This window comes from Rhinopithecus roxellana, chromosome 19 (assembly GCF_007565055.1).
Source record: "Rhinopithecus roxellana isolate Shanxi Qingling chromosome 19, ASM756505v1, whole genome shotgun sequence".
Lineage (NCBI taxonomy): Eukaryota > Metazoa > Chordata > Mammalia > Primates > Cercopithecidae > Rhinopithecus > Rhinopithecus roxellana.
In genome coordinates this window covers 43,763,270-43,791,120 of record NC_044567.1, presented here as the reverse complement: position 1 = coordinate 43,791,120, position 27,851 = coordinate 43,763,270, and the positions used below count along the sequence as shown (strand labels likewise).

At 52.5% G+C, this 27,851-nt stretch overlaps 3 protein-coding genes across 7 annotated transcripts; 2 read left to right on the top strand and 1 right to left on the bottom strand.

Moving 5' to 3' along the window:
• Positions 1–559: 559 nt before the first annotated feature.
• On the top strand, positions 560–7,860 carry BCL6B (BCL6B transcription repressor). 2 transcript variants are annotated; one of them, XM_030922691.1, is made up of 9 exons: positions 560–644; positions 1,206–1,396; positions 1,633–1,854; positions 1,951–2,301; positions 2,622–2,746; positions 4,023–4,187; positions 4,271–4,401; positions 4,516–4,653; positions 7,384–7,860. In XM_030922691.1, the coding sequence occupies exons 2-9, from the start codon at positions 1,218–1,220 to the stop codon at positions 7,399–7,401; spliced, it is 1,329 nt and encodes a 442-aa protein (XP_030778551.1). In that variant the 5' UTR covers positions 560–644; positions 1,206–1,217; the 3' UTR covers positions 7,402–7,860. The 2 variants fall into 2 exon arrangements, with proteins under 2 accessions (XP_030778551.1, XP_010375651.2); XM_010377349.2 differs by lacking the exon at positions 7,384–7,860 and adding an exon at positions 5,082–7,215.
• Positions 7,861–13,206: 5,346 nt separating this feature from the next.
• On the top strand, positions 13,207–17,245 carry SLC16A13 (solute carrier family 16 member 13). The gene is made up of 4 exons (XM_010377348.2): positions 13,207–13,881; positions 14,028–14,171; positions 15,120–15,857; positions 16,884–17,245. Exons 1-4 carry the CDS (start codon positions 13,683–13,685, stop codon positions 17,084–17,086), a joined length of 1,284 nt encoding a protein of 427 aa, XP_010375650.1. The 5' UTR covers positions 13,207–13,682; the 3' UTR covers positions 17,087–17,245.
• A 1,517-nt stretch (positions 17,246–18,762) lies between these two features.
• SLC16A11 (solute carrier family 16 member 11) lies at positions 18,763–21,219 on the bottom strand. Of its 4 annotated transcripts, XM_030924140.1 has the most exons (5): positions 20,907–21,219; positions 20,442–20,649; positions 20,062–20,205; positions 19,129–19,896; positions 18,763–19,041 (listed from the first exon to the last, which is right to left on the bottom strand). In XM_030924140.1, exons 2-5 carry the CDS (start codon positions 20,641–20,643, stop codon positions 18,812–18,814), a joined length of 1,344 nt encoding a protein of 447 aa, XP_030780000.1. In that variant the 5' UTR covers positions 20,644–20,649; positions 20,907–21,219; the 3' UTR covers positions 18,763–18,811. The 4 variants fall into 4 exon arrangements, with proteins under 4 accessions (XP_030780000.1, XP_030779999.1, XP_010375649.2 ...); XM_030924139.1 differs by having other exon boundaries at positions 19,129–20,205; positions 20,907–21,075; XM_010377347.2 differs by lacking the exon at positions 20,907–21,219 and having other exon boundaries at positions 20,442–20,875.
• Between the last annotated feature and the right edge of the window lie 6,632 nt (positions 21,220–27,851).

Genomic DNA, 27,851 nt, shown 5'->3' with positions numbered 1-27,851 from the left:
GTCGCAGGACAATGGAAGGAAACCGACTAGAAATCATATCCGCCCTCTCCCTACCCCGCCCGGCCAGAGCCCCCCTTTTTGCAGGCCTGGGTACAGGAGCCTGTCATTCACACCACACCCTCCCCCGTCTGAGACCCCACGGGAGCCCACTGTCGTCTGCCCAAACCTGCTGTCTCGTTGGGCTCCCCCTTTTCTCCCTTAACACAGTACAAGAAGGGGAGAGGGGGTGCCTATGCACTTTGTCCTGCAGCAAAGGTTGGCTCCCGGCAAACCCTCCCAAAAGCCAAAACACCAATTTTCACTGGCCCAGGCCTTCCGACGACTCAGACTCCCGTATTTCCAACCTCGATATCCCTGATCTCCTCCCCAATTCCAATATCCCCGTCCTCGTGTCCACTTGCAGTGACCCAAGACCCCCTACGTTACGACCACCCCTTGTTTCTGAGGTCCCGCCCTCGAGACGGAGACCCCGCCCTGGGCTCGCCATCTGGAGAGCGAGGGAGGAAGGAAGGATACAGACCCAGGCGTTCACCCCACCTCCACCCCCGCCCCCGACATCCCGGCCAGATAAAGGAGCCGAGGCCAAGAGGGGAGAGAGACCCCGCCCCCCTTAAGAAGAGAAGACGGGCCCCTGCAGGACGGGGGTAAGAACAAGAGACTGAGGGAGCCAGACTCCTGGGTCCCCCAAGAGGGTTGGAGCTTGTATGGAGCTTGTCATCAGCAAGCCTGAGTCCCAGAAATTGGGCTAAGCTAGGGATCTGGGGACTAGATAGGAGTCGCAGAATTCCGTAGTTCGGGGAAGAGAGCCTTGACTGGGGCTTGGAGGTGTGTGGACGGCAGGCCGTCAGATCTCTAGGCAGGGTCGGACACCTGAGACACAGGCGGGCAGAAGGGAGTGGCGGTGCTGGAGGGGCACTGGGAGTCGAACCCAGGGCGATGGGCGCGGGATTCCCCACGCTCGCCAACGACGCATCGGTGTGGAACCTTCAGCTGGCTCCAAGCACTGTGGGATCTGGAAGAGGCAAGGGAGCGAGGGTGTCGTAGAGGGTATAATGAACAAGAAGAATTAGGAGGGAGGCTGCGTGTGCCGGTGCTAGGGGCTGGAGGCCCTGGCTCTAGCTGCACCTCGGAAGGAAAAGGCAAACAGAGGAGGGAAGGGGTCTTAGAACTGCCTGGATCCAGAGCACTTTCCACGGCCTCTACAGGCCTGCGTCGCTATGGGTTCCCCCGCCGCCCCGGAGGGAGCGCTGGGCTACGTCCGCGAGTTCACTCGCCACTCCTCCGACGTGCTGGGCAACCTCAACGAGCTGCGCCTGCGCGGGATCCTCACTGACGTCACGCTGCTGGTTGGCGGGCAACCCCTCAGGGCACACAAGGCAGTTCTCATAGCCTGCAGGTTCGAGGGGTGGGGCCGGGGCGGAGGCGGGGCCAAATGGGAAAGGGGTGGGACCACAGGGCCTTTGAGAGGGAATCCGAAGCCAAGTCTTTCAGAAGCAGGAGGCGGAGCGTCCGAGAATTGGGGGCGGGGTGATAGTGAGGAGGCGGGACTTTTCAGGGGGCGGGGCTTCCTAAAGCGGCGCGTGTCTCCCTTGGTTCCCCAGCCCCTAAGGGACCTATCTGCTCTCTCTCCAGTGGCTTCTTTTACTCAATTTTCCGGGGCCGTGCGGGAGTCGGGGTGGACGTGCTGTCTCTGCCCGGGGGTCCCGAAGCGAGAGGCTTCGCCCCCCTACTGGACTTCATGTACACTTCGCGCCTGCGCCTCTCTCCGGCCACTGCACCTGCAGTCCTTGCGGCCGCCACCTATTTACAGATGGAGCACGTGGTCCAGGCATGCCACCGCTTCATCCAGGCCAGGTGAGGGACCCCGGCTCGGCGTTCTGTGTGGGTGAGGTGTTAAGGGCAAAGGCAGAGATTAGGCAATGGCACTAACGTTCATCACATTTTCCCCAGCTATGAACCTCTGGGCATCTCCCTGCGGCCCCTGGAAGCAGAACCCCCAACACCCCCAACGGCCCCTCCACCAGGCAGTCCCAGGCGCTCCGAAGGACACCCAGACCCACCTACTGAATCTCGAAGCTGCAGTCAAGGCCCCCCCAGTCCAGCCAGCCCCGACCCCAAGGCCTGCAACTGGAAAAAGTACAAGTACATCGTGCTAAACTCTCAGGCCTCCCAAGCAGGGAGCCTAGTCGGGGAGAGGAGTTCTGGTCAACCTTGCCCCCAAGCCAGGCTCCCCAGTGGAGATGAGGCCTCCAGCAGCAGCAGCAGCAGCGAAGAAGGACCCATTCCTGGTCCCCAGAGCAGGTACAGAGTCTAGAACCTCAAGAATTTGTCAGAGCTGGCCTCAGCTAGAAGACAGAGTCATTGGGCCTTCGTGGTCAGGAGGAAGGGAAATAGTGGGTGCGTTTCAGAGACACTAGCTCACCTTAAGGAGCTGGCCAGAGACCAGGTTTATTCAGCAGGGTGGCACTTGGGCAGTACGATGGATGTGGCTCATTGGTCAACAATATTGGCTCATTTCCAGAGGGCAGGCCTTTGGCTCCACATTTCCCAGGAGAGAACCCCCATCCCCCATCCATACAATCTCTTTTAACCCTTTCCCCTGGGCCTTGCCATCTGCCTAGGCTCTCTCCAACTGCTGCCACTGTGCAGTTCAAATGTGGGGCTCCGGCCAGTACCCCCCACCTCCTCACATCCCAGGCTCAAGACACCTCTGGATCACCCTCTGAGCGGGCTCGTCCACTACCGGGTAAGAGACCCTCTTTCCTGGCTTTTCTCCCATGACTGCTCCAGGCAAGTTGGTGCCAAAAAAGCCCCCCAGAAAGGCCTATTCCAATGGTTCCTAAACTTTGTTACAAATTAGAATCACCTAGGAAGCTTTTAAACTCCCACCGCCCAGGTCACACTCCATAGACTGAAATATCTGGACCTGGGAACGAGTCATCAGTATTTTTCTAAAGCTCTCCAAGTGCTTCCAATGAGCAGCAAAGTTTGAGAATTTCTGGCCTGTCCTCTTTCGGAGCTGAATGATCAGCCCAAAGCTTGTCAGGGCCTCTCTGGCAGGCTGTCACTCAGAGTGGTGCCGGTGAGGAGGAGATTTTAGCCAGGCACGGTGGCTCATGCCAGTAATGCCAGCACTTTGGGAGGCCAATGCAGGAGGATCACTTGAACCCAGGAGCTCAAGGCCAGCCTGGGCAACATAGTCAGACCTGGTCTCCACAAAAAATAAAAATAAAAATTAGCCAGGCATGGTGGTGCGCACCTGTAGTCCCAGCTACTCAGGAGGCTAAAGTGGAAGGATCGCTTGAACCCGGGAGGTGGAGACTGCAGTGAGACGATATCACACCACTGCACTCCAACATAGGCAACACAGCGAGACCCTATCTCAAAAAACAAAAAAAAAACAAAAACAAAACAAAACAAAACAAAAAAGGAGGAGAAACTGAAACCTCCTCCCACTAGCAGGGGCCTCCATCTACCACTGCTTTTTTTTTTTTTTTTTTTTTTGAGATGGAGTCTCACTCTATCGCCAGGTTGGAGTGCAGTGCCGTGATCTTGGCTCACTGCAACCTCCATGTCCCAGGTTCAAGCGATAATCCTGCCTCAGCTTCCCGAGTAGCTGGGACTACAGGCGTGTGCCACCACCATGCCCGGCTAATTTTTGTATTTTTAGTAGAGACGGGTTTCACCATGTTGGCCAGGATGGTCTCCATGTATTGACCTTGTGATCCAACCGCCATGGACTCCCAAAGTGCTGGGATTACAGGCGTGAGCCTCCACGCCTGGCCACCACCACTATTATTGAAGAGGAGATTAGCTGAGTACTCAAGTCAGACGGATGTGGAGTCAGATCTGGCTCATCTTACTATCTTCTTACTTGGCCTTGAGCAAGGCGAACCAGCCCCAGAAGTCTTAACAATAAATTGGAAAAAAGAAAGCCTGCTACTGCATGGTTTGAGGATTCCGTAGTACCTAGATAGCCCTCATTAATAACTATGGTTGCCGTTACCCACTCCCCTTCCCAGGAAGTGAATTTTTCAGCTGCCAGAACTGTGAGGCTGTGGCTGGGTGCTCATCGGGGCTGGACCCCTTGGTTCCTGGGGATGAAGACAAGCCCTATAAGTGTCAGCTGTGCCGGTCTTCATTCCGCTACAAGGGCAACCTGGCCAGTCACCGCACAGTGCACACAGGTAGGGGAGGAGAGGGCCCTGGCCGTCAAGCCCACAGCTGTCCTAGGGCAGAGTCCCTGACCTCCCATCTTCCCTGCCTCCAGGGGAAAAGCCTTACCACTGCTCAATCTGCGGAGCCCGTTTTAACCGGCCAGCAAACCTGAAAACGCACAGCCGCATCCATTCAGGAGAGAAGCCCTATAAGTGTGAGACGTGCGGCTCACGCTTTGTACAGGTATGGAGACAGCCTCCAAGTGGCTTCCAAGGCAAACCTGCAAGAGGTGGGGTGGGCCAATAGGGAGGGATCTGTCCCTCTCAGAGACAGGACTTGAAGTCTCCTCCCTCCCAGGTGGCACATCTGCGGGCGCACGTGCTGATCCACACGGGGGAGAAGCCCTATCCTTGCCCTACCTGCGGAACCCGCTTCCGCCACCTGCAGACCCTCAAGAGCCACGTTCGCATCCACACCGGAGAGAAGCCTTACCACGTGGGTACCCAACCTGGCCTGCCCAGTGCCTTAGAATTACCTCTGCTTTGCCGAGGTTTGGGCTCTGAGAGGTGCAGGCCTGGCTGTCCCTGGATCTCTTAGAAATGAGTGGTGGCCGGAAGAGTCCAAGCAAATAAGGGGTGGAGGCTGGGAGTAGGGATGGGCGGGTATAGAAGTGATGCCTCTGGGCTGAGCGCTGTTTTCTCAGAGAGGAGCTACAAGTGGGAAAAGCTTTGCTAAATAAGGCGGGGCCTATCCCGTCAATCACCCCTGAGGATTTGGGAGAATGTGAGAGTCAAAGAGCTGATCTTCGGCTGCACAGTTCCCTCTTGGGAGAGCTGGACAGGCCCCGCCCCCCCCCGCCCCGGCTCAACGCCTAAAAGGTGATTGTGGATGAGGCAGGACCTGACCCAGCTGTCCTCCCACAGTGCGACCCCTGTGGCCTGCATTTCCGGCACAAGAGTCAACTGCGGCTGCATCTGCGCCAGAAACACGGAGCTGCTACCAACACCAAAGTGCACTACCACATTCTGGGGGGGCCCTAGCTGAGCGCAGGCCCAGACCCCACTTGCTTCCTGTGGATGGGAAAGCTGCAGGCCCAGGCCTTGCTTCCCTATCAGGCTTGGGCATAGGGGTGTGCAAGGCCACTTTGGTATCAGAAATTGCCACCATCTTAATTTCTCGCTGGGGAGAGCAGGAGGTGGCAGATCCTGGCTAGATCTGCCTCTGTTTTGCTGGTCAAAACCTCTTCCCCACAAGCCACATTGTTTCTGAGGAGAGAGCTAGCTAGGGGCCGGGAAAGGGGAGAGATTGGAGTCCTGGTCTCCCCAAGGGAATAGCCCTCCACCTGTGGCCCCCATTGCATTCAGTTTATCTGTAAATATAATTTATTGAGGCCTTTGGGTGGCACCAGGGCCTTCATTCAATTGCATTTCCCACTCCCCTCTTCCACAAGTGTGATTAAAAGTGACCAGAAACACAGAAGGTGAGATCACAGCTCTGCTGGCAGAGATTACTAGCCTGGGCTCTCTCCTTCGGCTTGGGTATTTTATATTAATTCTGTCATAAGTTTTATCCTTAGACTTGTTCTTTCTCCTGTTTGTTTGCTTGTTAGTTTGTTTAAAATGGAAAAAGGGGTTCTCTGTGTCCTGCCCCTGTAATTCTAGGTCTGGGACCTTTATTTGTTCTAGGGCAGCTCTGGGAACATGCGGGATTGTGGAATTGGGTCAGAAACCCTCTCTGGTATTCTGGATGTTGTAGGTTCTCTAGCAGTCTGGCAATGGATACAGACATTTCTCGGTTCTTCAAGGGTGATAGGGACCATTATATTGAGCCCAAAATGGAGGTAACAATAAATGCCTCCTGGAGGCTGTGGGTGCAGGGGATTCTGTATCTAGATTCTATATCACTCCAAGTGGAGGCTGGCAGCTTTTTCTGCAAGATGGTCCAGAATCTAAAATGACCCATTAATCTGGTCACTTGGATTTGGCTCTACTGTATTCATCTATAATGGCAGAGACTCACCAGGGCTCAAGTTGAGTCCATCGTCCTCCCACAGGGGCCTGTTCTTAGCACTGAGTTCATCGCTCCATGGGGGAGAGATCAGACATTCCTTATCAGAGATGATGTGACTTTTTCTGACTCTGCCCAGTCTCTGTGAAATGTTATGACCTAGGGAAGAATCATGAAACTCTTTGGCTTGATTAGATGGTAAAGAGTGTTAACCCATCCTTTACTACAGAGGCATCTGGGTTTGAATGTTACTTGGGGTTCTCTCTATTGAGTTGAGCCCTTCTTTAATAGGTTTTGGATATCTTCTGGCAAGCGTCCAGATGCCAGAACCTTCTTTGCCTCTAGAAGTGATGGTGCTTGGTAACCTTACCTTATAAAAGCTGGGTCTGTGACCTGGTCTTCCCATCACTGCATTCCTGTCTGGAACCAGTGAATGCGTTAGAACCTTCCATAGGAAAAGAAAAGGGGCTGAGTTCTATTCTGGGTTTGCTGTAGTTTGGTTGGGATTATTGCTGGCATTACAGATGTAAAAGATTGGCTAGCCGATAGGCCAAAGTCCTGTTCTAGTTGACCAAGTTTCAAGTAGGATTAAGAGGTTGGTTGAGGGGTGCAGTTTCTGGTGTAGGCCGGGTAGGTAGAAAGTTAGGAATGGGGTTGTCTCTTGGCTGGGTGGAGGCTCTGAAATGTTAGAAGATGTCCTGAAGCCTTGATTTGTAGTTCTGCCCCTTGTTGCCCTGCGGCCTATTTGATTATGGGACAAGGGTAGAAAGTAAGAAGCACTTTTGAATTCATGGGATAGAACTTCAAGTCAGTTCTAGTGGCTGTCGCCTGGGGACTAGTGAGAAAGCTACTCTTCTCCTTCTTCCCTCTTTCTCCCCATGGCCCCACTGCAGAATTAAAGAAGAAAGAAGGGAAGGCGGAGGAGTCTGTAAGAAGGAACCATGATTTCTATTTAGCAGATTGGATAGGCAGGTGGAGAATGCCTGGGGATAGAAATGTTAGATCTTGCAAGATGAGATCCTTGGAATAAAGAAGCCTCTCTGTGCTGCCTGCTGTGTCCTGGGTTCTTGCCTTCGGGTCTCGGGGAGCGAGGAAGAGAGCTCTTCCTCCTGGACAACATCTGGGATTCTGTACCATTCCGCTGTCCCTTCCCACCAGACATTTTAAATGGTCCTCATTGTCCCTTTCCCTGCCCTTGCCTTCCTGCTCATTGTGTAGGAACCAGTGACTTCATGAAGTTTCTCCGGAGCCACCTGCATCCTGCTGCTCTGAAGTCACTTCCTGCCTGAGGTGTGGAGGCGGCAGGGAGAAACCAGGAAGCCACTAATAATATCAAGAGGCTGGGGCGTGCATCTGTGCTAGGGACCTTAATGCTCGGGACATGCCTCCATCACCAAGGAAAATGGATAGGACTTTGGTTCCCTAAGGACCACAGGGGCTGGAGGTGGCACTGAGAAGACTGAGTTAGAACTAACATGCCAGCCCACCCTCCCCCAGCAAGGGTATCTTGAATCTATCCAGGGTCCAGTGCATGCCTCTCTCCCACCCTTTCTCCTGTCCTGTATGTGTGCTGGGTGCAGAGATCACTAATTTTGATGTTACCTCCCTCTGGGCCTTAAATTCCTTGTCTGTGGAAAAGTCAGTTACCACGATCTCTGCAGCTGCCTCCCACATTGAAAGTTTGTAGTTGTCTTAGTCCGTTTTCTGTTGCTTATTATAGAATACCTGAATCTGGGCAATTTATAAAGAAAAGGAATTTATTTCTTACAGTTACGGACACTGAAAATTTTGCCCAAGGTCAAGTGGCCACATCTGGTGATGCTCTTCTGGTTGGAGGGGGCTCTCTGCAGCGCAGGGTATCAACTGAGGGGTAGCAAGTGTGCCAACATTGCCAGCTCAGGCCTCTCTTCCTTTTCTTATAAAGCCACCAGTTCCCCTCTCATGATAACCCATAATCCAAGAATGGCAGAGACCTCAGGATCCAATCATCTCTTTGTTGTTGTTGTTGTTGTTTGTCGTTGTTGTTGTTGTTGTTGTTGTTGTGAGACGGAGTCTCGCTCTGTCTCCTAGGCTGGAGTGCAGTGGCGTGATCTCGGCTCACTGCAAGCTCCACCTCCCGAGGTCACACCATTCTCCTGCCTCGGCCTCCTGAGTAGCTGGGACTACAGGCGCCCGCCACCACACCCAGCTAATTTTTGTATTTTTAGTAGAGACGGGGTTTCACCGTGTTAGCCAGGATAGTCTCGATCTCCTGACCTCGTGATCCACCCACCTCGGCCTCCCAAAGTGCTGGGATTACAGGCGCGAGCCACTGCACCCGGCCCCTGATCATCTCTTTAAAGCCCCAGCTCTCAATACTGTCATGCTGAGGACTAAAAGTTTCCATATGAATTTTTGGAGGAGACATGCAAACCATAGCATTCTGTCCCTGGGTCCCCAAAGCTCATGTGCTTCTCACATACAAATACATTCATTCCATTCCCGTAATCCCAAAGTCTTCACTCATTGCAGCATCAAAGACTCACCTGTGAGCTAGTTATCTATTTCCAAGTTATGAAACAAGTTATCTACTTCCAAGATATAATGGTGGGAACAGGCATAGCGTACACATTCCCATTCCAAAAGAGAAATTGGCAAGAAGAAACGAGTGAAACAGGCCCCAAGAAAGTCTGAAACCCAGCAGGGCCAACATTACACCTTTTCTATTTTTTTTTTGAGACAGAGGCTAGCTCTGTCGCCCAGGGTGAAGTGCAGTGGTACAATCTCGGCTCACTGCAAGTTCCGCCTCCTGGGTTCAAGCGATTCTCCTGCCTCAGCCTCCCAAGTAGCTGGGATTACAGGTGCCCACCACCACACCCAGCTAATTTTTGTATTTTCAGTAGTGATGGGGTTTCACTGTGTTGGCCAGGCTGGTCTCGAACTCCTGACCTTGTGATCTACCCTCCTCGGCCTCCCAAAGTGCTGGGATTACAAGTGTGAGCCACCACGCCTGACCAACATTACATCTTAAAGGTAGAGAATAATCTTTTTTGACTACATGTGGAGCCTCCTGAACACAGGGTGGGAGTTGGCTCCCCAAGGCTTCAGGCAACCCAGCCCCTATAGTTTTGGTGGGTGGGTTGGAGTCTGGTGCCTGAAGTTTCCTGGGAGCGGGGTGGGGCACCGCCTGCTGCCTGTGACTCCAAAGTTCTGGGGGCCTGGCGGTGGTCCTGCTTCCACGGCTGTACTAGGCATTGCCCTCCTGGGGACTCTATGCATTGGCCTTGTTCCTATGGCTCCACCAAGGACTACCCCAGGGGGACTCTGCAGTGGCCTCGCTTCCACAATTCCAATAGGCATTGTCCTGGCAGGCACTCTCTGAGGCAACTTCAACATCACATTTCTGCTGGGCATCGCCCTGGTGGGGGCTCTCTGCGGTGGCTCTGCCCCTGTGACAAGTCTCTGCCCGGGCCCCTAGGCTTTCAACAACATCCTTTGAAATCCGTGTGGAGGCTGCCAAGCCTTCACAGGTCTTACTTGCTGCAAGACTGCAGAATTAGCACCATAAGGATGCAGTAAAGGTCTATGATTTGCACCTTCTGGAGCTTCAACACAAGCAACACACACACGCACACACAAACACACAAAAAAAGCAACACCTGGGGCTACCTAAGCTACTACCAGGCTGGGGGGGGGGGCTACAGAGTGCTACATTGGGGTGTGGGGTGCAGAGTCCTGAGGTTGCCCTGGGCAGTGAGCCCATGGAGAACACCCAGGTTTCCCCTGAAACCCTGTGTCCTCCAAGGCCTCTGGGCCTGTGACGGGAGGGGCAGCCTCAAAGACCTCTGAAATGACTGCAGGGACTGTCTTCCCTTTTCTTGAGGAAGAGCACCTGGCTCCCTTTTAGCCACGTTAATCTTTTTAGCAAGCAGTGGCTTGGCCACACCCTTGGATGCATCTCCTGAAAACGCTCTTTCATTCTCTACCCCATGGCCAGGCTGAGAATTTTCCAAATCTTTCCACTCTGTTTCTTTTCTCTGTGAGATCATCACAAGCAGTTAGAAGAAACCACACAGCAGCCTCAGCATTTTGCTGCTTAGAAATTTCTTCTGGCTGCCAGATACCCTAGTTCATCACTCTCAAGTTCAGCCTTCCACAAAGCCCTCGGGCATGGACACAGTTCAGCCAAGCTCTTTGCCAGTTCATAACAAGGATGGCCTTTACTCCAGTTTTCAATACCTCGCTCCTCCGTTCCATCTGAAAGCTCACCAGAATGGCTTTTGCTTCCATATTTCTTTCTTTTTTTTTTTTTTTTTTAGATAAAGTCTCGCTCTTTCACCCAGGCTGGAGTGCAGTGGCACTATCTCAGCTCACTGCAACCTCCAACTCCCTGGTTCAAGCAATTCTCCTGCCTCACCCTCCCGAGTAGCTGGGGTTACAGGTGCGTGCTACCACGCCCAGCTAATTTTTGTATTTTTAGTAGAGACGGGTTTCACCATGTTGGCCAGGATGGTCTCAATCTCCTGACCTCGTGATCCGCCCGCCTCAGCCTTCCAAAGTGCTGGGATTACAGGCGTGAGCCACCACGCCCAGCTGCTTCCATATTTCTATCAACATTCTAGTCATAAACACTTAACCAATCTCTAAAGAATTCCAAGCTTTTCATAGTCTTCTTGTCTTCTAAGCTCTCACCAGAATCTAGGCTTTTTCTAGCCTACTCCTCCAAATGCTTCCAGCCTCTGTCCATCACCCACTTCCAAAGCCACTTCATCATTTTCAGGTATTCATTATCAGCAATACCCCACTTCTTGGTACCAGTTTTCTGTCTCATCCAGTTCATTTTCTGTTGCTTACAACAGATTATCTGAAACTGGGTAATTTATAAAGAAAATGAATTTATTTCTTACAGTATGGAGGCTGAGAAATCCAAGGTCCAGGGGCCTCACCCTCTAGTAAGGGTTTTCTTGCTGATATGGGCTCTCTGTGGTACAGGGTGTCACATGGCAAAGAGGGCTGGGCATGCTAATGTTCTAGGTCAGATCTCTCTGAAGAAGCCAGCAATTCCTCTCCCATGATAACCCATCAATCTATTAACCTATTAGTCCTTTATGATGGGGTTAATCTGTTAACCTATTAATCCATTATGGTGGACTAATTCATGGGGATTCATTAATCCATTAATCCCATCCAATCCCCTTTTAAAGGTTCCACCTCTCAGTACTGCCATGTTGAGGATTAAGTTTCAATATGAGTTTTTGGAGGTAAAAACCATCGCAGTGGTTGTGTTTCTCAATCTTTTTAAACCCATGACCTGGATTCGAATTTTTTTTTTTTTTTTTAATCAAAAAACAAAAACTAGGCCGGGCGTGGTGGCTCACACCTGTAATCCCAGCACTTTGGGAGGCCAAAGCAGGCAGATCACCTGAGGTCAGTTCGAGAACAGCCTGACCAAAATGATGAAACCCTGTCTCTACTAAAAATACAAAAAATTTAGCCGGGCATAGTGGCAAACACCTGTAGTCCCAGCTATTAGGGAGGCTGAGGCAGGAGAATCACTTGAACCCAAGAGGTGGAGGGTGCAGTGAGTTGAGATCATACCATTGCACTCCAGCCTGGGCAACAAGAGCAAAACTCCATCTCAAAAAAAAAAAAAAAAAACTAAACTAAAACCTTCCTTCGCTGGGCGCGGTGGCTCAAGCCTGTAATCCCAGCACTTTGGGAGGCCGAGACGGGCGGATCATGAGGTCAGGAGATCAAGACCATCCTGGCTAACACAGTGAAACCCTGTCTCTACTAAAAATACAAAAAAACTAGCCGGGCGAGGTGGCGGGCGCCTGTAGTCCCAGCTACTCAGGAGGCTGAGGCAGGAGAATGGCATGAACCCGGGAGGCGGAGCTTGTAGTGAGCCGAGATCCGGCCACTGCACTCCAGCCTGGGCCACAGAGCAAGATTCCGTCTCAAAATAAATAAATAAATAAATAAAAGACTGGAACTGTGATCTGATTCTAAAGACTGAGTTCTTAATCACTATGGAATACAGCCACACCAATTTCTGCATCTTTGGCATATTCCCCACCAGCTGACATTTTGACTCTTAGAAAGTATATGTGTGTATTATTGATGATTACTTTTGTTTCCCACATATAAAATTATTTAAGGCTCAATATGTTTTTTAAGACTACACAGCCTCCCTCCCTGCCTCCACTTCTTGTTTGCTGCTTTCCCTAGTAATCTGGGAGTGAACCTTGAGTCCACAGTTTCCAGGTCAGGGTCCTGGGAAGTATGGCTTATAATGAAGGAACAGGAAATCCAAGCCGTTGGTGTTATGGAGACTGGGAAGGACTGGGGCCTGAGGACTAGTTGGGTAAGAGGGGGCTGACTGCTCCAGTGGCCGGGGTCATAGTTTCTCTCTTTAGTCTACCCCACCATCAGATCAAAAAAGGTGGTTAGGAAGTGGTTGTTACTAGAGGGCAGAGGAAAAGGTTCCAGCCCCAGTGAGGAAGAGGCAGGTGGTGTTGGTGGGGCCCGGCCCTGTGTGAGCTTACAGCCGCCCTTCCTCTCCTCAGGTTATTTTTGGTCTCTGTGACCTGTCGGTTTCCTGTTAGTGGGAACAGAAGTGACAGGAACGAGTTCCCACTACAGAAATGAACGCCGGGAGTCCAACTCATTCCCCTTCTCTCTTCCCTTAGCCTTTGAACTTCTCAGGGATCCAGGCCTCTAGGTCTGCGTGTTAGTGGCTTCAGGCGCTGCGCCAGACACTTCCTTTGAGTCTTATCTCCTAACCCCTCCCCTATCCCCAATAGGGCCTTGCAATTCCTGGACCCCTCATTAAAGCAAGACAGTCCTTTCCTCTGCAGAACCAGTTTACCCACCACTAACCCTTCCGTGTGGTTCTGGGTGCTGAAATGGGGATGAGTTGGCCGCCGGGTGAACAGGAGACGGAAGCACCCCGGAAGCTTCCTGGCAGTCCCCGCGTCACGTGGGGCCCTACCTAGTCGGCCTCCTAAGGCCCCTCCTTACGCATGCGCCCATTCACTGCCCGGTCCCCATCAGTGCCTGAATCCCGCCCTGCCCTTCTGGTTCCGCCCCTGCCCGGGAGCCCCGCATCCTCATTGGCGAGCTCTGGACGTGGATGTTGGCCAGGGTGGCCCGGCGCGGACACCCCAGTGATAAAAGGGACCATCCACAAGGAAACTAGCGTGCTCCAGGGGTGTGGCTCAAATCGCAGTTCCGCCCTCTGGCTCCCAGCCCAACACCGAACAGGGATCGATCTGGCCCCGGCTTGAACTAGCTCAGCTCCGAGCTCGCGGAACCACGCCTCCAGGAGACTCTGGCTCCGCCAGCGCGGGCCTGGTCTTCAGTCCTATATCGCCCCCGCTTGGGAAAAGGTGCAGGGGCCTCTCGCCGCCTCGTCGGGACTGTCCTCTCTACCTGCCTCTCCAACCCCTCTCGGCCCCGAGCCACCCGGCAGCGGGGGTGGGTGTGCAGAGGTGCGGCGTCCAGAACCCGACTCCTGCAGAGGCTCTGTTACGGCTTAGATGGCGCGCAGGACCGAGCCCCCCGACGGGGGCTGGGGATGGGTGGTGGTGCTGTCAGCGTTCTTCCAGTCGGCGCTGGTGTTCGGGGTGCTCCGCTCCTTTGGGGTCTTCTTCGTGGAGTTTGTGGCGGCATTTGGGGAACAGGCAGCGCGCGTCTCCTGGATCGCCTCCATAGGAATCGCGGTGCAGCAGTTTGGGAGTGAGTGCGGCGCCTGGATCTGGCGGACTGCGACCCTCGGAAGGGAGAGGGAATGCGGCAACTGGGAAGGAGAAGGGCGAGGGGCGGGAGATGCTAGGCGGGGAGACGCCTGAGATCTTCTCGCAGCGCCCCTTCCACTTCCTCAGGCCCGGTAGGCAGTGCCCTGAGCACGAAGTTCGGGCCCAGGCCCGTAGTGATGACCGGAGGCATCTTGGCTGCGCTGGGGATGCTGCTCGCCTCTTTCGCTACTTCGTTGACCCACCTATACCTGAGTATTGGGTTACTGTCAGGTGAGAGCTTGCACAAGGGCAGGAGAGTCAACTGCTTAGATCGTTGCATGTTCACCTCCTTTCTGCTGCTTCCAAAGGGTTCGGGGAGAAGCTGAGGGAAAGTTTAGCTAGCACCTGTACCCAGAAGGGAATTCTTAATAGGAATGACTAAACCGACAAACATGATGAGGAATTAGGAAATTCAAGGATGATGAAACCTGGCCTGGCGCCGTGGCTCACGCCTGTAATCCCAACACTTTGGGAGGCCGAGGCGGGTGGATCACGAGGTCAGGAGATGGAGACCATCCTGGCCAACATGGTGACACCCCGTCTCTACAAAAAAAAAAAAAAAATACAAAAACTAGCCGGGCGTGGTGACAGGCGCCTGTAGTCCCAGCTACTCGGGAGGCTGAGGCAGGAAAATGTCGTGAACCCGGGAGGCGGAGCTTGCAGTGAGCTGAGATCGCACCACTGCACTCCAGCCTGGGCAACAGAGCGAAACTCCATCAAAAAAAAAAAAAGAGAGAGAAAGAAAAGAAAAGAAAGAAAGAAAGGAAGGAAGGAAGGAAGGAAAGAAAGAAGCTAGGCACTGTGACTGTGAAATCGATATCATTATTCTATTTACAGCTGAGGAAAAGCTCTAAAACTTATGCAACTTGGCAAATGAAGGTCACACAACCAGAAATGGTAGAGCCCAGGTCTAACTCCAAAGTTCTGTGCTAGTTACCTTACAAACTTTGTCTCTAATCTTCCACAATCCCAAAAAGTGTATTATTACATTTTGCAGTTGAGAAGGTTGAGGCTGGGACTGTTAAAACACACAAGCTAGAAAGTATCCAAGCCAAGATTGTATCCCAGGTCTGTTGGACTCCACAGCAAGTGCTACATTCTGCTGCTGGGCAATGCGGGGATTACTGGGTGCCTTGAGCTCCCTAAGAGTTCCTAACCCCACGTCTTCTTTTTTGACAGGCTCTGGCTGGGCTTTGACCTTCGCTCCGACCCTGGCCTGCCTGTCCTGTTATTTCTCTCGCCGTCGATCCCTGGCCACCGCGCTCGCACTGACAGGCGTGGGCCTCTCCTCCTTCGCATTTGCCCCCCTTTTCCAGTGGCTCCTCAGCCACTATGCCTGGAGAGGGTCCCTACTGCTGGTGTCTGCCCTCTCCCTCCACCTGGTGGCCTGTGGGGCTCTCCTCCGCCCACCCTCCCTGGCTGAGGACCCTGCTGTGGGTGGTCCCAGGGCCCAACTCACCTCCCTCCTCCATCATGGCCCCTTCCTCCGTTACACTGTTGCCCTCACCCTGATCAACACTGGCTACTTCATTCCCTACCTCCACCTGGTGGCCCATCTCCAGGACCTGAATTGGGATCCACTACCTGCTGCCTTCCTACTCTCAGTTGCTGCTATTTCTGACCTCGTGGGGCGTGTGGTCTCTGGATGGCTGGGAGATGCAGTCCCAGGGCCTGTGACACGACTCCTGATGCTCTGGACCACCTTGACTGGGGTGTCACTAGCCCTGTTCCCTGTAGCTCGGGCTCCCACAGCCCTGGTGGCTCTGGCTGTGGCCTACGGCTTCACATCAGGGGCTCTGGCCCCACTGGCCTTCTCTGTACTGCCTGAACTAGTAGGAACTAAAAGGATTTACTGTGGCCTGGGACTATTGCAGATGATAGAGAGCATCGGGGGACTGCTGGGGCCTCCTCTGTCAGGTAAGTGGAATGGGGTTCCCAGGGGGTGAGGGCTGCCATGTTGCACAACTAGGGGAGGGTACTATTCTCACTCCAGTGTATATGAATATTGCCCTCTGGTGTAGTACAGTACACAGCCTGTGTGGCCAACCATAGCATCCCTGAAATGAGTCCATGGGGCAAAGAACTTGGGGCTGGGAAAGTCTGAGCGGAAAGGCAGAGAAGCTAAGTGGAACCCTTGGCAGGGCACCTACAGCTCGGGTTTTCAGAGGACCTGGCAGAACCTGGCCAGACACAGACGTAGCATTCCAGTGTCCACCCTTTCCTTTGGCCCACTGAGCCCCAAACCAGGTATCTGAGGCACCTGGTCAAAGTTCTGCTGGCTCAGGTTGCCAGAAGTTTCAGACCTTTATCTCCTCTCATCCATTAACTGAAGCTTTAGAAAGGCTACAGTTGCCAGGCCGGGCGCGGTGGCTCAAGCCTGTAATCCCAGCACTTTGGGAGGCCGAGACGGGCGGATCACGAGGTCAGGAGATCGAGACCATCCTGGCTAACACGGTGAAACCCCGTCTGTACTAAAAAATACAAAAAAACTAGCCGGGCGAGGTGGCGGGCGCCTGTAGTCCCAGCTTCTCGGGAGGCTGAGGCAGGAGAATGGCATAAACCCGGGAGGCGGAGCTTGCAGTGAGCTGAGATCCGGCCACTGCACTCCAGCCTAGGCGACAGAGGGAGACTCCGTCTCAAAAAAAAAAAAAGAAAAGAAAGGCTACAGTTGCCAGAAAGAAAGGCACAAGTATGCCTGACTCAGTCTGGATCTCCAGATCCCTGCAGGCTGGTTTGGAGGTCCTTTCTGAAGGTGGGGAGGTGGTTGAAATTAACTTTTGAGGCCCTTTTGGGAAACCAGAGTTCTCAAGTTTATCCAGCTATTCCATGGGAGTTCCAACTCCTCTGAGATGATAAGTCTTCCCTCCACCCAAAAATGTATCTGAGACATCAGCCCCAGCAAATAGATCACTCATGTGTATTCTTTTTCTCTCTTGGACCTAGGCTACCTCCGGGATGTAACAGGCAACTACACGGCTTCTTTTGTGGTGGCTGGGGCCTTCCTTCTTTCAGGGAGTGGAATTCTCCTCACCCTGCCCGACTTCTTCTCCTGCTTCTCAACTACTACCTCCAGGCCCCAGGACCTTGTAACAGAAGCACTGGATATTAAAGTTCCCCTACCGAAGGAGGGGCTGGAAGAGGACTGAACTTCACAGAGTCAGGCCCGGAAAGCCAGAGCTTGACAGCTCCAGGTCTTCTCTTGCCACGTCTTGGTCTCCACAGAACCACAGTGCCTTAAGATTCTCGATCTGCCTCCCCCTAGAGCAGGCCTGGGGCTCCTGCAATGTGTGTGCCAACCCTTTGTATTTTTGTATTTTGTTGAGGACTCTTATTTATCCTCCTTTACTGTCCTAACGTTTTCTTTTTTTTTCTTTTTCCCGAGATGGAGTCTTGCTCTGTTGCCCAGGCTGGAGTGCAGTGACGTGATCTCGGCTCACTGCAACCTCCGCATCCCGGGTTCAAGTAATTCTCCTGTCTCAGCCTCCCAAGTAGCTGGGATTACAGGCGGGAACCACCGCTCCTCGCTATTTGCTTTTTTTTTTTTTTTTTTTTTGTATTTTTGGTAGAGACAGTTTCACCATGTTGACCAGGATGGTCTCGAACTCCTGACCTTGTGATCCACCCTCCTCAGCCTTCCAAAGTGCTGGGATTACAGGCATGAGCCACCACACCCAGCCTCTCCTAACCTTTTCTAAAGGACCCAGGAGTTTTGAAGGATCCGGGAGTTCCTGGTTCACTGAGTGTGAATCAACTGTGAAAATCAAAGGGCAAGAGACTTATCATGTTTTATATACCATCTCTAGTGTTGCCTCCCAAGTTTCTTCTCTGAAGACACATGTTTGGGAAACATGACTGTCCCTTTGAGATAAAATCAAGTAGGAAAAATAGATAATAATCACAACCTCAGAATGAGCTGGGGCCCGTATGCTTGGGTTGGCCGAACAGTGTCATGCCTGGAAGTGGAGGAGGATGTCCAGGAGCTCTGATGACCTAAGGCATTTTAACCCTGGACTCTGCTCTCCAGGCCGCCACCACATACCTCCCTCTTCCCCATTATCCCTGTGGCATAGAAAAGAAATTGAGGGCCGGGCACAGTGGCTCACACCTGTAATCTCAACATTTTGGGAGGCCGAGGCAGGTGGATCATGAGGTCGGGAGTTTGAGACCATCCTGGCCAACATGGTGAAACCCCGTCTTTACTAAATACAAAAATTAGCCGGGCGTGGTGGCATGTGCCTATAATCGCAGCTACTGGGGAGGCTGAGGCAGGATAACTGCTTGAACCCGGGAGGCAGAGGTTGCTGTGAACCAAAATTGCGCCACTGCACTCTAACCTGGGCGACAGAGCAAGACTGTCTCAAAAAAAAAAAAAAAAAAGAAAGAAAGAAAGAGAGAAAAGAAATTGAGAGAATGCTGAGGACATGGGTTATAGATGTGTGGATAGCTTTGGTAGAACTGAAGTCTGAGCCTAGGATTCCTGTATTTCCCTCAGGCTCATAGAAGGAGATTGAAATGCAGGGAAGAGTTAGTCTGGGAGGTCTGGGGACTAGGGTAAGGGACATGAAGATGGGGCAGATAGCACCCACGAGCAACCCACCTCCAACCCCAGCAACACACTGAAACTGGCTGCCAGACAACTTTGCAAAGATTCCCTGTTACGGCCAGGACTTGGGCGAAGAGAAATGGGTTGCCTGGACAGACAGTCCCCTTCTTCATACCCAGGGCCTTTTGGGATCCTGTTCCTTTGAACCGGCCTTTCTGGCTGTCTTAAGGAGAATATTTTCAGGGTCCTAGATTGGTGAACAGTTGGAGGTTTCAGGAAAACCCAATAAAAATTCTTTATTGGGGGAGGGGCTCAAACAAGAAAATAATCAACAAGTGGTGTCCAGAGTGGAGCGAGGGCCTCCTGGGGACAGCAAGACTGCCTGGGGAGCGGGAAGCAGCTCCCCCCTCTCTGGGGGAGGCGTGGCTGGAGGGGAGGCTGGACCACAGGAGGGCAGCGCCTTGGGCAACCCTATGTAGATGAAGCTGCCCGAGAGGATCAAAGAGCCAGACACGAGGAAAGAGGTGGTGAAGTCTCCTGTCTCATCCCTCAGGAAGCCTGAGGAGATGGGTAAGGGAATTTAGAAGCCCCTAACCCCAGGGGCAGAGGATAGTTGTAGGCAGATCTGCGAGCTCAGGTCCTTACCTGACAGGGGAGGGCCCAGGAGCCCCCCGAGGCTCATCAGCATCATCACCAGTCCCGTGGCCTGCACCACGCCTCCGATGCCCACCAGCCCAGGGAGCACACCGAAAACCAGCGGGGCGTAACTCCCCGCGCTCAGCCCATAGGCCACAGCCGCGGCCAGCAGGGGACCCCCCCAGCTCTCTTCGCCCCCCACCACGGGCACCAGTCCCACCACCCACAGCCCCAGCCCAGTCAGAGCCCCGAATACGGCCAGCAGCCGCGGGAGAGGCACCCAGCCTTGGTCTGCCAGCCACCCGCAGACCAGCCGGGCGCCCGCATCGCCCACGGCAGCCACGGCCACCACCAGCGCTGCCCCGTATCCCCCCAGGCCCCGGTCTAAAGCGTGGGGGGCCAAGTGCACGTAAGGAACGAAGTACCCGCCCCCAACCAGGGCTGTGCCTAGAGCAAAGATAGAGAAGGCCCGGCGTGTGAAGAGACCCAGGCCGAGGGCAGCTAAGGGACTAAGCGGTGGGGCTGGGGGGTCGCCAGGAAGGGCCAGGGGTAGCAGCAGGGCGCCACAGGGGGTGAGGTGGAGGGTGATCGCGCCGAGGAGGAGCAGAGCGCCCCGCCAGCCGAAAGTATCCAGGAGAAGCTGCAAGGCTGGCGCCAGGAGCAGCGAGGAGGCCCCGTTGCCGGTGAGCGCCAGCCCCACCGCCAAGACTCGACGGCGGGAGAAGTAACGCGAGAGGGTGCCTAGGGCAGGGGCGAACACCAGGGCCCAACCAGAGCCTGCGAATGAATGGGAAGGGATGGGGGCCGGCACTGGGGACGCCCGCCCCAGCATTCCCAGTCCTGCTCTCCGCACCAGGCCCTCGCCTCGTTCGCTACCCCAGGTCCCACAAGCTCCTGTCCCCACCTTCACCCTGAATGACCCGGGCATCCCACTTCCCTCACCAGCGAGGAGGCCCAGGCCGAGGTAGAGGTGCAGCAGAGTGCGGGCGAAAGCCGAGAAGACGAAGCCCAGCGAGGCGAGGACGCCCCCAACCATCACCACCGGGCGGGCTCCCCAGCGCGTGCTCAGGGCGCTGCCCACGGGGCCTGGAAGGGGGCGGAGTCAACGAAAGACACGCCCCCGGGCCCAAACTCTCTCCAACACCTCTCATTGGCTGTTTACCTCCCTCGAACTAATGATTCCTCTCCTTGACCTTAAGATGCACTCTTTTCTAGAGCCAGTCGCCCTTTCTCAGGTTGTCGGGTAATCAGGTGGGTCTCCCATCCCTCCGCTCACGGCCCCTCCTCCCGGTTCCCGGCTCTCGCCTCAGAGCCCGCCTCACTGGCTGCCTGCTGCACCGCCAGGGCCAGGGCGCTGATCCACGCAGTGTCCTGGGCGCTTCGGTCAAAGTGCTCGGCAAGGTCAGGGAAGGCAAGGCCCAGCGAGCGCAGCAGCCCGTAGGACAGTCCGTTCACCGCGAAGGCTGCGGCCGCCACCACCCAGCCCCAGCCCCCGTCCGGGGGTCCGGCGGGCTGGGGGGTCATCGCCGTCTGCGGGGGTAGGCAAACACCTGTGAGAGAAGCCTCCACGCCTGTGCTTCCGCTGGGGAGCTGGCATCCCTGAGATCCAGCCTCTGGCTGCTCCCCCGGGGTGGGCCCGTCACCCCGAGCGCGATGGCGCGGAGCAGAGGGAGCCGGAGCCAGGCCTAGAGCTGGAACTCCCGGGTCCGCGTGAGGTACCGGGACAGGGACAGCCAGATCCCCCAGGCCCGGGGCTCCCCGTCCCACGTACACTCCTTCCCCCTTACCCGACCTCTCCGGGCTGTGCGGGGAGGGGAAGGGCGAGGAAGGGCTGGGCCCGGCTTTCTCTCCGCTTCCCAGGCGGGCGGGGGCCCCGAAGGGGAGCGAGAGCAGCGATGGAGCCCAACTTCGACGAGCTCTCTCGGTAAACAGAGATCACCACAGGGGCCCGAGCCACCTGGGACGCCGTGGGTATGGAGGGCGGGGGCGAGCTGAAACAACCAATCCGCCAAGCCGCGGTGAGGCCAGACACCAGTCCCACGGGGATTGAATTATGTACACACACAACCCCCAGCCCCGGGGAGGGAGCGGAGAGGAATGAATGCCAAGAGGCCCTGCCCTGCTCACACCCATGCACCTGCCGCCTGCTGCGCGCAGGGGAGACACGTGGATTGCAAACCCCAGCGACCCCGGGGTCCACTGCCAACGCGTGGAAATAGGAATGGTCCCAAAAGCCTGAGGGGATGAGTAGTTTTGTTTTCAGGAAACGTTGCTGAGGACCAGGTAAATCTCGGATATCAGATCACAGACTTCCACTGAGTGCCAGAGCTGTGCTTAGAATAACAGACCCCCAGGCTGGGCGCGGTGCATGCCTATAATACCAGCACTTTGGAAGGCCGATGTGTGTGGATCACCTGAGGTCAGGAATTCGAGACCAGCCTGGCCAACATGGCGAAACACCATCTCTACTAAAAATATAAAGAAATTAGCCAGGCATGGTGGCACGAGCCTGTATTCCTAGCTACTCCGGAGGCTGAGGCAGGGGAATCTCTTGAACCCAGGAGGCAGAAGTTGCAGTGAGCCAAGATCATGCCACTGCACTCCAGCCTGGGCGACAGAGCGAGACTCTGTCTCAAAAATAAATAAATAAATAGATAGATAGATAGATAGATAGATAGATAGATAGATAATAAAATAACAGGCCCCCAAGGATAGAGGGATGAAACAGGACTCTCTCAAAGTGAAGACCTGCGATGTGCCAGGCACTGTTTACACATGCTATCATTTCATCTTATAATAACCCTATGAAGAAGTTGTTGCTCTCTTTTATTCATTTATTTTTTTTCAGATGGAGTCTCACTCTGTAGCCCAGGCTGGAGTGCAGTGGCGAGATCTTGGCTCACCGCAACCTCTGCCTCCTGGGTTCAAGCAATTATCCTGCCTCAGCCTCCTGAGCAGCTGGGATTACAGGTGCATGCCACCACTCCCGGCTAATTTTTGTATTTTTTAGTAGAGATGGGGTTTCGCCATGGCCAGACTGGTCTGGAACTCATGACCTCAGGTGATCCACCCACCTCGGCCTCCCAAAGTGCTGGGATTACAGGAGTCAGCCACCGCGCCTGGCCAGTGTCGTGCCTCTTTTATAGATGCAGTAACTGAAGCTCACAGGGAAAAAATGGTGTGAATATTTGAATTTAGGTCTGTCCAACTGTGGGACCTACAGGGAGAACAATCAATCCTGGAACTGAAACAAAATCTGGCACAGTTAAGAGAACTATCCTGGATACAACTTGATGCAAACTGCCCTGGAAAGGGCGGAACCATTGCAGGGACAGAAAACGCAGGATTCTAAAATAAGGGGTCACTGGGAATAGAAAGGATTCTTGAGATCAGAATCTCTAAACACGTAGGTTAGAATTTTATTTTTTACGTATGTATGTATTTATTTATTTATTTACAGAGACAGGGTGTTGTCCAGGCTGAAGCGTAGTGGTACCATTATGGCTTACTGCAGCCTCAACCTCCCAGGCTCAAGTGATCCTCCACTTCAGCCTCCTGAGTAGCTGGGACTACAGGCTCCACACCACCATGCTTGGCTAAATTTGTTCATTTTTTGTAGAGAGGGGGTCACAGTATGTTGCACAGGCTGGTCTCAAGCTCCTGGACTTAAGCAATCCTTCCACCTCGGTCTCCCAAAGTGCTGGGATTACAGTCTACCATGCCTGGCCAGGTTAGAATTTTGAAAGCAAAGTAAGAAATCAGGTCATGGAACCCAGGTATTGATTTTTTGAAACACTTTATAGAAAATGTCCTTTTTGACAGGTCTTTACCTCAGCTGTTTGAATTCCCAGGTGTGTTCTTTGGTTTAATTATTAAACATAGGATAGAACATTCAGCAGCCTAAGTTGGAATCATGAATCCACTGAGCCACATGATGGCAGTGTTTCCTAACTGTTGGGAAAGAATCTGCATGTAAAGACAAGAAAAACAGCTTCTTAAGGAGCGAAACTGTAAACATGAAAAACACAGCATGACCTTTAACGGCTCTCCACTGCCTAAAGAGGGAAAAAATTACATTTCTGTACTTTGTACAGGCCTTTTACAATAATCAAAGGTAGACCTAGGTTACCGTTCCAAACCATCTCTCCTCCCTCCCTTTTGCAGCCTCCCATCAGCCACTATCTTCTCTGTTCTGTGGACATGCCTAGCTTTTCCTCACTCCTCAATTTTTGCATATGTCATGCTCTCTGCTTGAAACATCCTGTTCGTGAAGGTCTAAGGTGACAGACACACCTTAGGAAAGTGGCCCCACCGGTTTCCCCAGCCCCGAGTGCTGTTGTGAAAGCAGGACCTCAGCCACCGGGGAGGGCAGGGATCCTGCTTCCTGAGAAGGCTGCTGAAGACTCTGCTCCAAGCTAAACGAATCACTGTCTCCCCATGGTGAGGCAGAAATGCAGGGCACTCAGAGCGAAGACCCGGCCCTCTGCGTCTGGGAGTTGTGCTAAGTGATGCTGAGCACCTTCGCAGGATGCTCACGAAGCCAGAAGGGTATCCTAGAGCCTGGGACTGGGGCTGTGGAAGGGCACATTCCTCTTCTACCTCAGGCTCCCTATATTCTTAGCAAAACTTGTCATCTTTTGCTGACGGAATAAAATAGCACAGAGATTAGAAGAGACTCCCAAGTTAGATTTCCTGGGGTTGAATTCCAGCTCTACTGTAGGGTCCAGTCCTACGGGGCTTAGGGGGTGTTCTCCCCGTGTGCGGAGATGAGACTATAATAAATAAAGACACAAGACAAAGAGATAGAAGAAAAGACAGCTGGGCCCTGGGGACCATCAAGAGGCGGAGACCGGTAGTGGCCCCGACCGGCTGGGCGTGCTGATATTTATTGCATACAAGATAAGGGGGCAGGGTAAGGGGCGTGGATCTTCTAAGTGATTGACAAGGTGAAGCAAGTCACATGATCACAGGACAGGGGTCCCTTCCCTTTTAGGTAGCCGAAGTAGAGAGAGAGAAGGCAACCTACGTCAGCGTTTTCTTCTATGCACTGATAAGAAAGATCAAAGACTTTAAGACTTCCACTATTTCTACCTCTATCTACTACGAACTTCAAAGAGGAACCAGGAGTACGGGAGGAACATGAAAGTGGACAAGGAGCCTGACCATTGAAGCACAGCACCACAGGGAAGGGTTTAGGCCTCCAGATGACTGCGGGCAGGCCTGGGTAATATCCAGCCTTCCACAAGAAGCTGGTGGAGCAGAGTGTTCCCTGACTCCTGCAAGGAAAGGAGACTCCCTTTCACGGTCTGCTAAGTAATGGGTGTCTTCCCAGGCACTGGTGTCTCTGCTTGACCAAGGAGCCCTCAAGCAGCCCTTATGCTGGCGTGACAGAAGGCTCACCTCTTGCCTTCTAGGTCACTTCTCACAATGTCCCTTCAGCACCTGACCCCTATACCTGCCGGTTATTCCTAGGTTATATTAGTAATGCAACAAAGAGTAATATTAAAAGCTAATGATTAATAATGTTTATAATAATGATTGATAATTGTCCATGATCATCTCTATATCTAATTTGTATTATGACTGTCTTTATTCTATTTTCTTTATTATACTGAAACAGTTTGTGCCTCCAGTCTCTTGCCTCAGCGCCTAGGTAATCTTTCGCCCACATTCTACCACTTAGTAACTACATGATTATGAGCAAGTGTGACTCAACCTCTCTGTGCCTCAGTTTCCTCATCTCTACAATAGGGATAACAGTAGCTACCTGATGGGTTGTTATAAGAATTAAATGAGTCACTGTGAATACATATATAAGTAAAGAACGTAGAATGGTGCCCAAATATGACATGTGTTAGAGCTCATTGCTGCTCTTTTTTTTTTTTTGAGACGGAGTCTTGCTCTGTCACCCAAGCTGGAGTGCAGTGGCTTGATTTCTGCTCACTGCAAGCTCTGCCTCTCGGGTTCATGCCATTCTCCTGCCTCAGTCTCCCAAGTAGCTGGGACTACAGGTGCCCACCACCACACTCAGCTAATTTTTTGTATTTTTTTAGTAGAGACGGGGTTTCACCGTGTTAGCCAGGATGGTCTCAATCTCCTGACCTGGTGATCTGCCCACCTCAGCCTTCCAAAGTGCTGGGATTACAGGCATGAGCCACTGCGCCCTGCCTCTTTTTTTTTTTTTTTTTTTTTTTTTTTTTTTTTTTGACAGAGTCTCGCTCTGTTGCCCAGGCTGGAGTGTAGTGGCATAATCTAGGCTCACTGCAACCTCTGCCTCCCAGGTTCAAGTGATTCTCCAGCCTCAGCCTCTCAAGTAGCTGAGATTACAGGTGCCCACCACCACATTCAGCTAACTTTCGTGTATTTTTAGCAGAGACGGGGTTTCACCATGTTTGCCAGGCTGGTTTTGATCTCCTGACCTTAAGTAATCCACCCACCTTGGCCTCCCAAAGTGCTGGAATTACAGGTATGAGCCACTGCACCCGGCCTCCATTGCCACTATTACTGTGAGTTGAGGAACCTGGCTGGTCCCAACAGCACGGCAGCCCTTCCCCACCTGGCTACTTCTGCTAATGCCTCAAGATCAAGGCACCACATTGCCCTGGTAAGTTCTCTGTAGAGCCACATGGGTTATAAAATGTGAATGGCTATAAAGAGATTCAGTGGAAATTTCTGCTTTTCTTCTTTCTTTTTTCCTTTCTTTTCCCTTAGTATTTTCCAAAGTTTGTGCGAAAATGCTGGTCTCCCTGTCTTAACTCTAAAAACAAAAGAGAAGGCCGGGTGCAGTGGCTCACACCCATAATCCCAACACTTTGGGAGGCCCAGGCAAAGGGATTACCTGAGGTAAGGAGTTTGAAACCAGCCTGGCCAACCAACATGGTGAAACTCTGTCTATACTAAAAACATAAAAATTAGCCGGATGTGGTGGCGCATGCCTATAATCCCAGCTACTTGGGAGGCTGAGGCAGGAGAATCACTTGAACCCAGGAGGGGAGGTTGCAGTGAGCCGAGATCGTGCCACTGCACTCCAGCCTGGGCAACAAGAGCAAGAATCCATCTCAAAAAAATAAAATAAGGCCAGGTGCGATGTCTCACACCTGTAATCCCAGTACTTTGGGAGGCCAAGGCAGGTGGATTACCTGAGGTCAGGAGTTCAAGACCAGCCTGACCAACATGGAGAAACCCCTTCTCTACTAAAAATCCAAAATTAGCCAGGCGTGGTACGCATGCCTGTAATCCCAGCTACTCGGGAGGCTGAGGCAGGAGAATCGCTTGAACCCGGGAGGCAGAGGTTGCCGTGAGCCGAGATTGCGCCATTGCACTCCAGCCTGGGCAACAAGAGTGAAACTCCGTCTCAAAAATAAAAAATAAAAATAATAAAATTAATAAATAAGAATAATAAATAAATAAAAACAAAAGAGAAGAAAGTCAAAATAAGTTTTAGTCATTCAGTCCTTCATACAAAATATTTATAGACAGCTACCATGTGCCAGGTGCCATGCTTAGCGTTTGGGATACAAATGCGAATAAGATACAGTCTCTCCCCTCCCAGTCCCACAATCAAATCGGAGGATCATCGCATGAAGAAAAGAATTCTCAGCACGAGGACAGGGACACATACACTGTAGTGTGGTGCATGGGAAAAACTGACTCATTCCTCTTAGGAAAGCTGGGAGGCTTCACGGAAGAGAAGCCCCTTGTGCTGGGTCTTGAAGGATGAGTAGGAGTTTGCCAGATGGATCTGTGGGCAGGGGCATTCCAGGCAAAGGGAGCAGCTTGTGGAAAATTACAAAGGCATGAACCAGCTCGGCACCTTGTTTATTGTTTGGGGAGCTATAAATAGCTGCTGTGTGGAGAACCGAGCATGTGTAGGAGGATAATGTAGGATTACGCTGCTGGGCAGTGGGTCCCGTCTGAAAGGCCTTGAAGTCCAGGCTAAGGAAGTCAGATATTCCTCCAGAGGCTGATACGACTCCAAAATGTCCACTGAAGTAGCACTCACTAATAATGGAAACTGAATACAGAGGAGAGACGAGTCATGCCACAATCAGAGGGGCAAGGAGAGTTTGCCTTTTGCATGTGGGAAATTTCTTGGAAATATCTTGTTTTATGTTAAAAATTCATGCAGAATTTTTCATTCTACTTTTTCTTTCTTTTAAGACAGAGTCTCACTCTGTCGCCGAGTACAGTGGCGCAATCTCGGCTCACTACAACCTCCACCTCCCGGGTTCACGCCATTCTCCTCCCTCAGTCTCCCAAGTAGCTGGGACTACAGGCGCCCACAACCACGCCCGGCTAATTTTTGGTATTTTTAGTAGAGACAGGGTTTCACCGTGTTAGCCAGGATGGTCTCGATCTCCTGACCTCATGATCTGCCCGCCTCGGCCTCCTAAAGTGCTGGGATTACAGGCGTGAGCCACCGCGCCGGGCCTTTTTTTTTTTTTTTTTTGACAGTGGATAAATTTTTATTGAGCCACTTAGTTTACAACATGAGGTAAAAGGAAAAAGTTCTCCTTGACCAGTATTTGACACAGCTGTAGGAAAGTATTTTAGACTTCAGGGATTCCTAAGGGATTCCATCTCTCAAAAGCTGGGATCAAGTAAACAAATTTTATTAACTCCTTGAATTTTCCAGTTGACTCTTCCTTTACAATAGTAACAAGTTCTATTATGTAAGTTTCTTCAAGGCCAAGTTTTATCATAGTTGCTAATATCCTTAGAGCTGAACTATT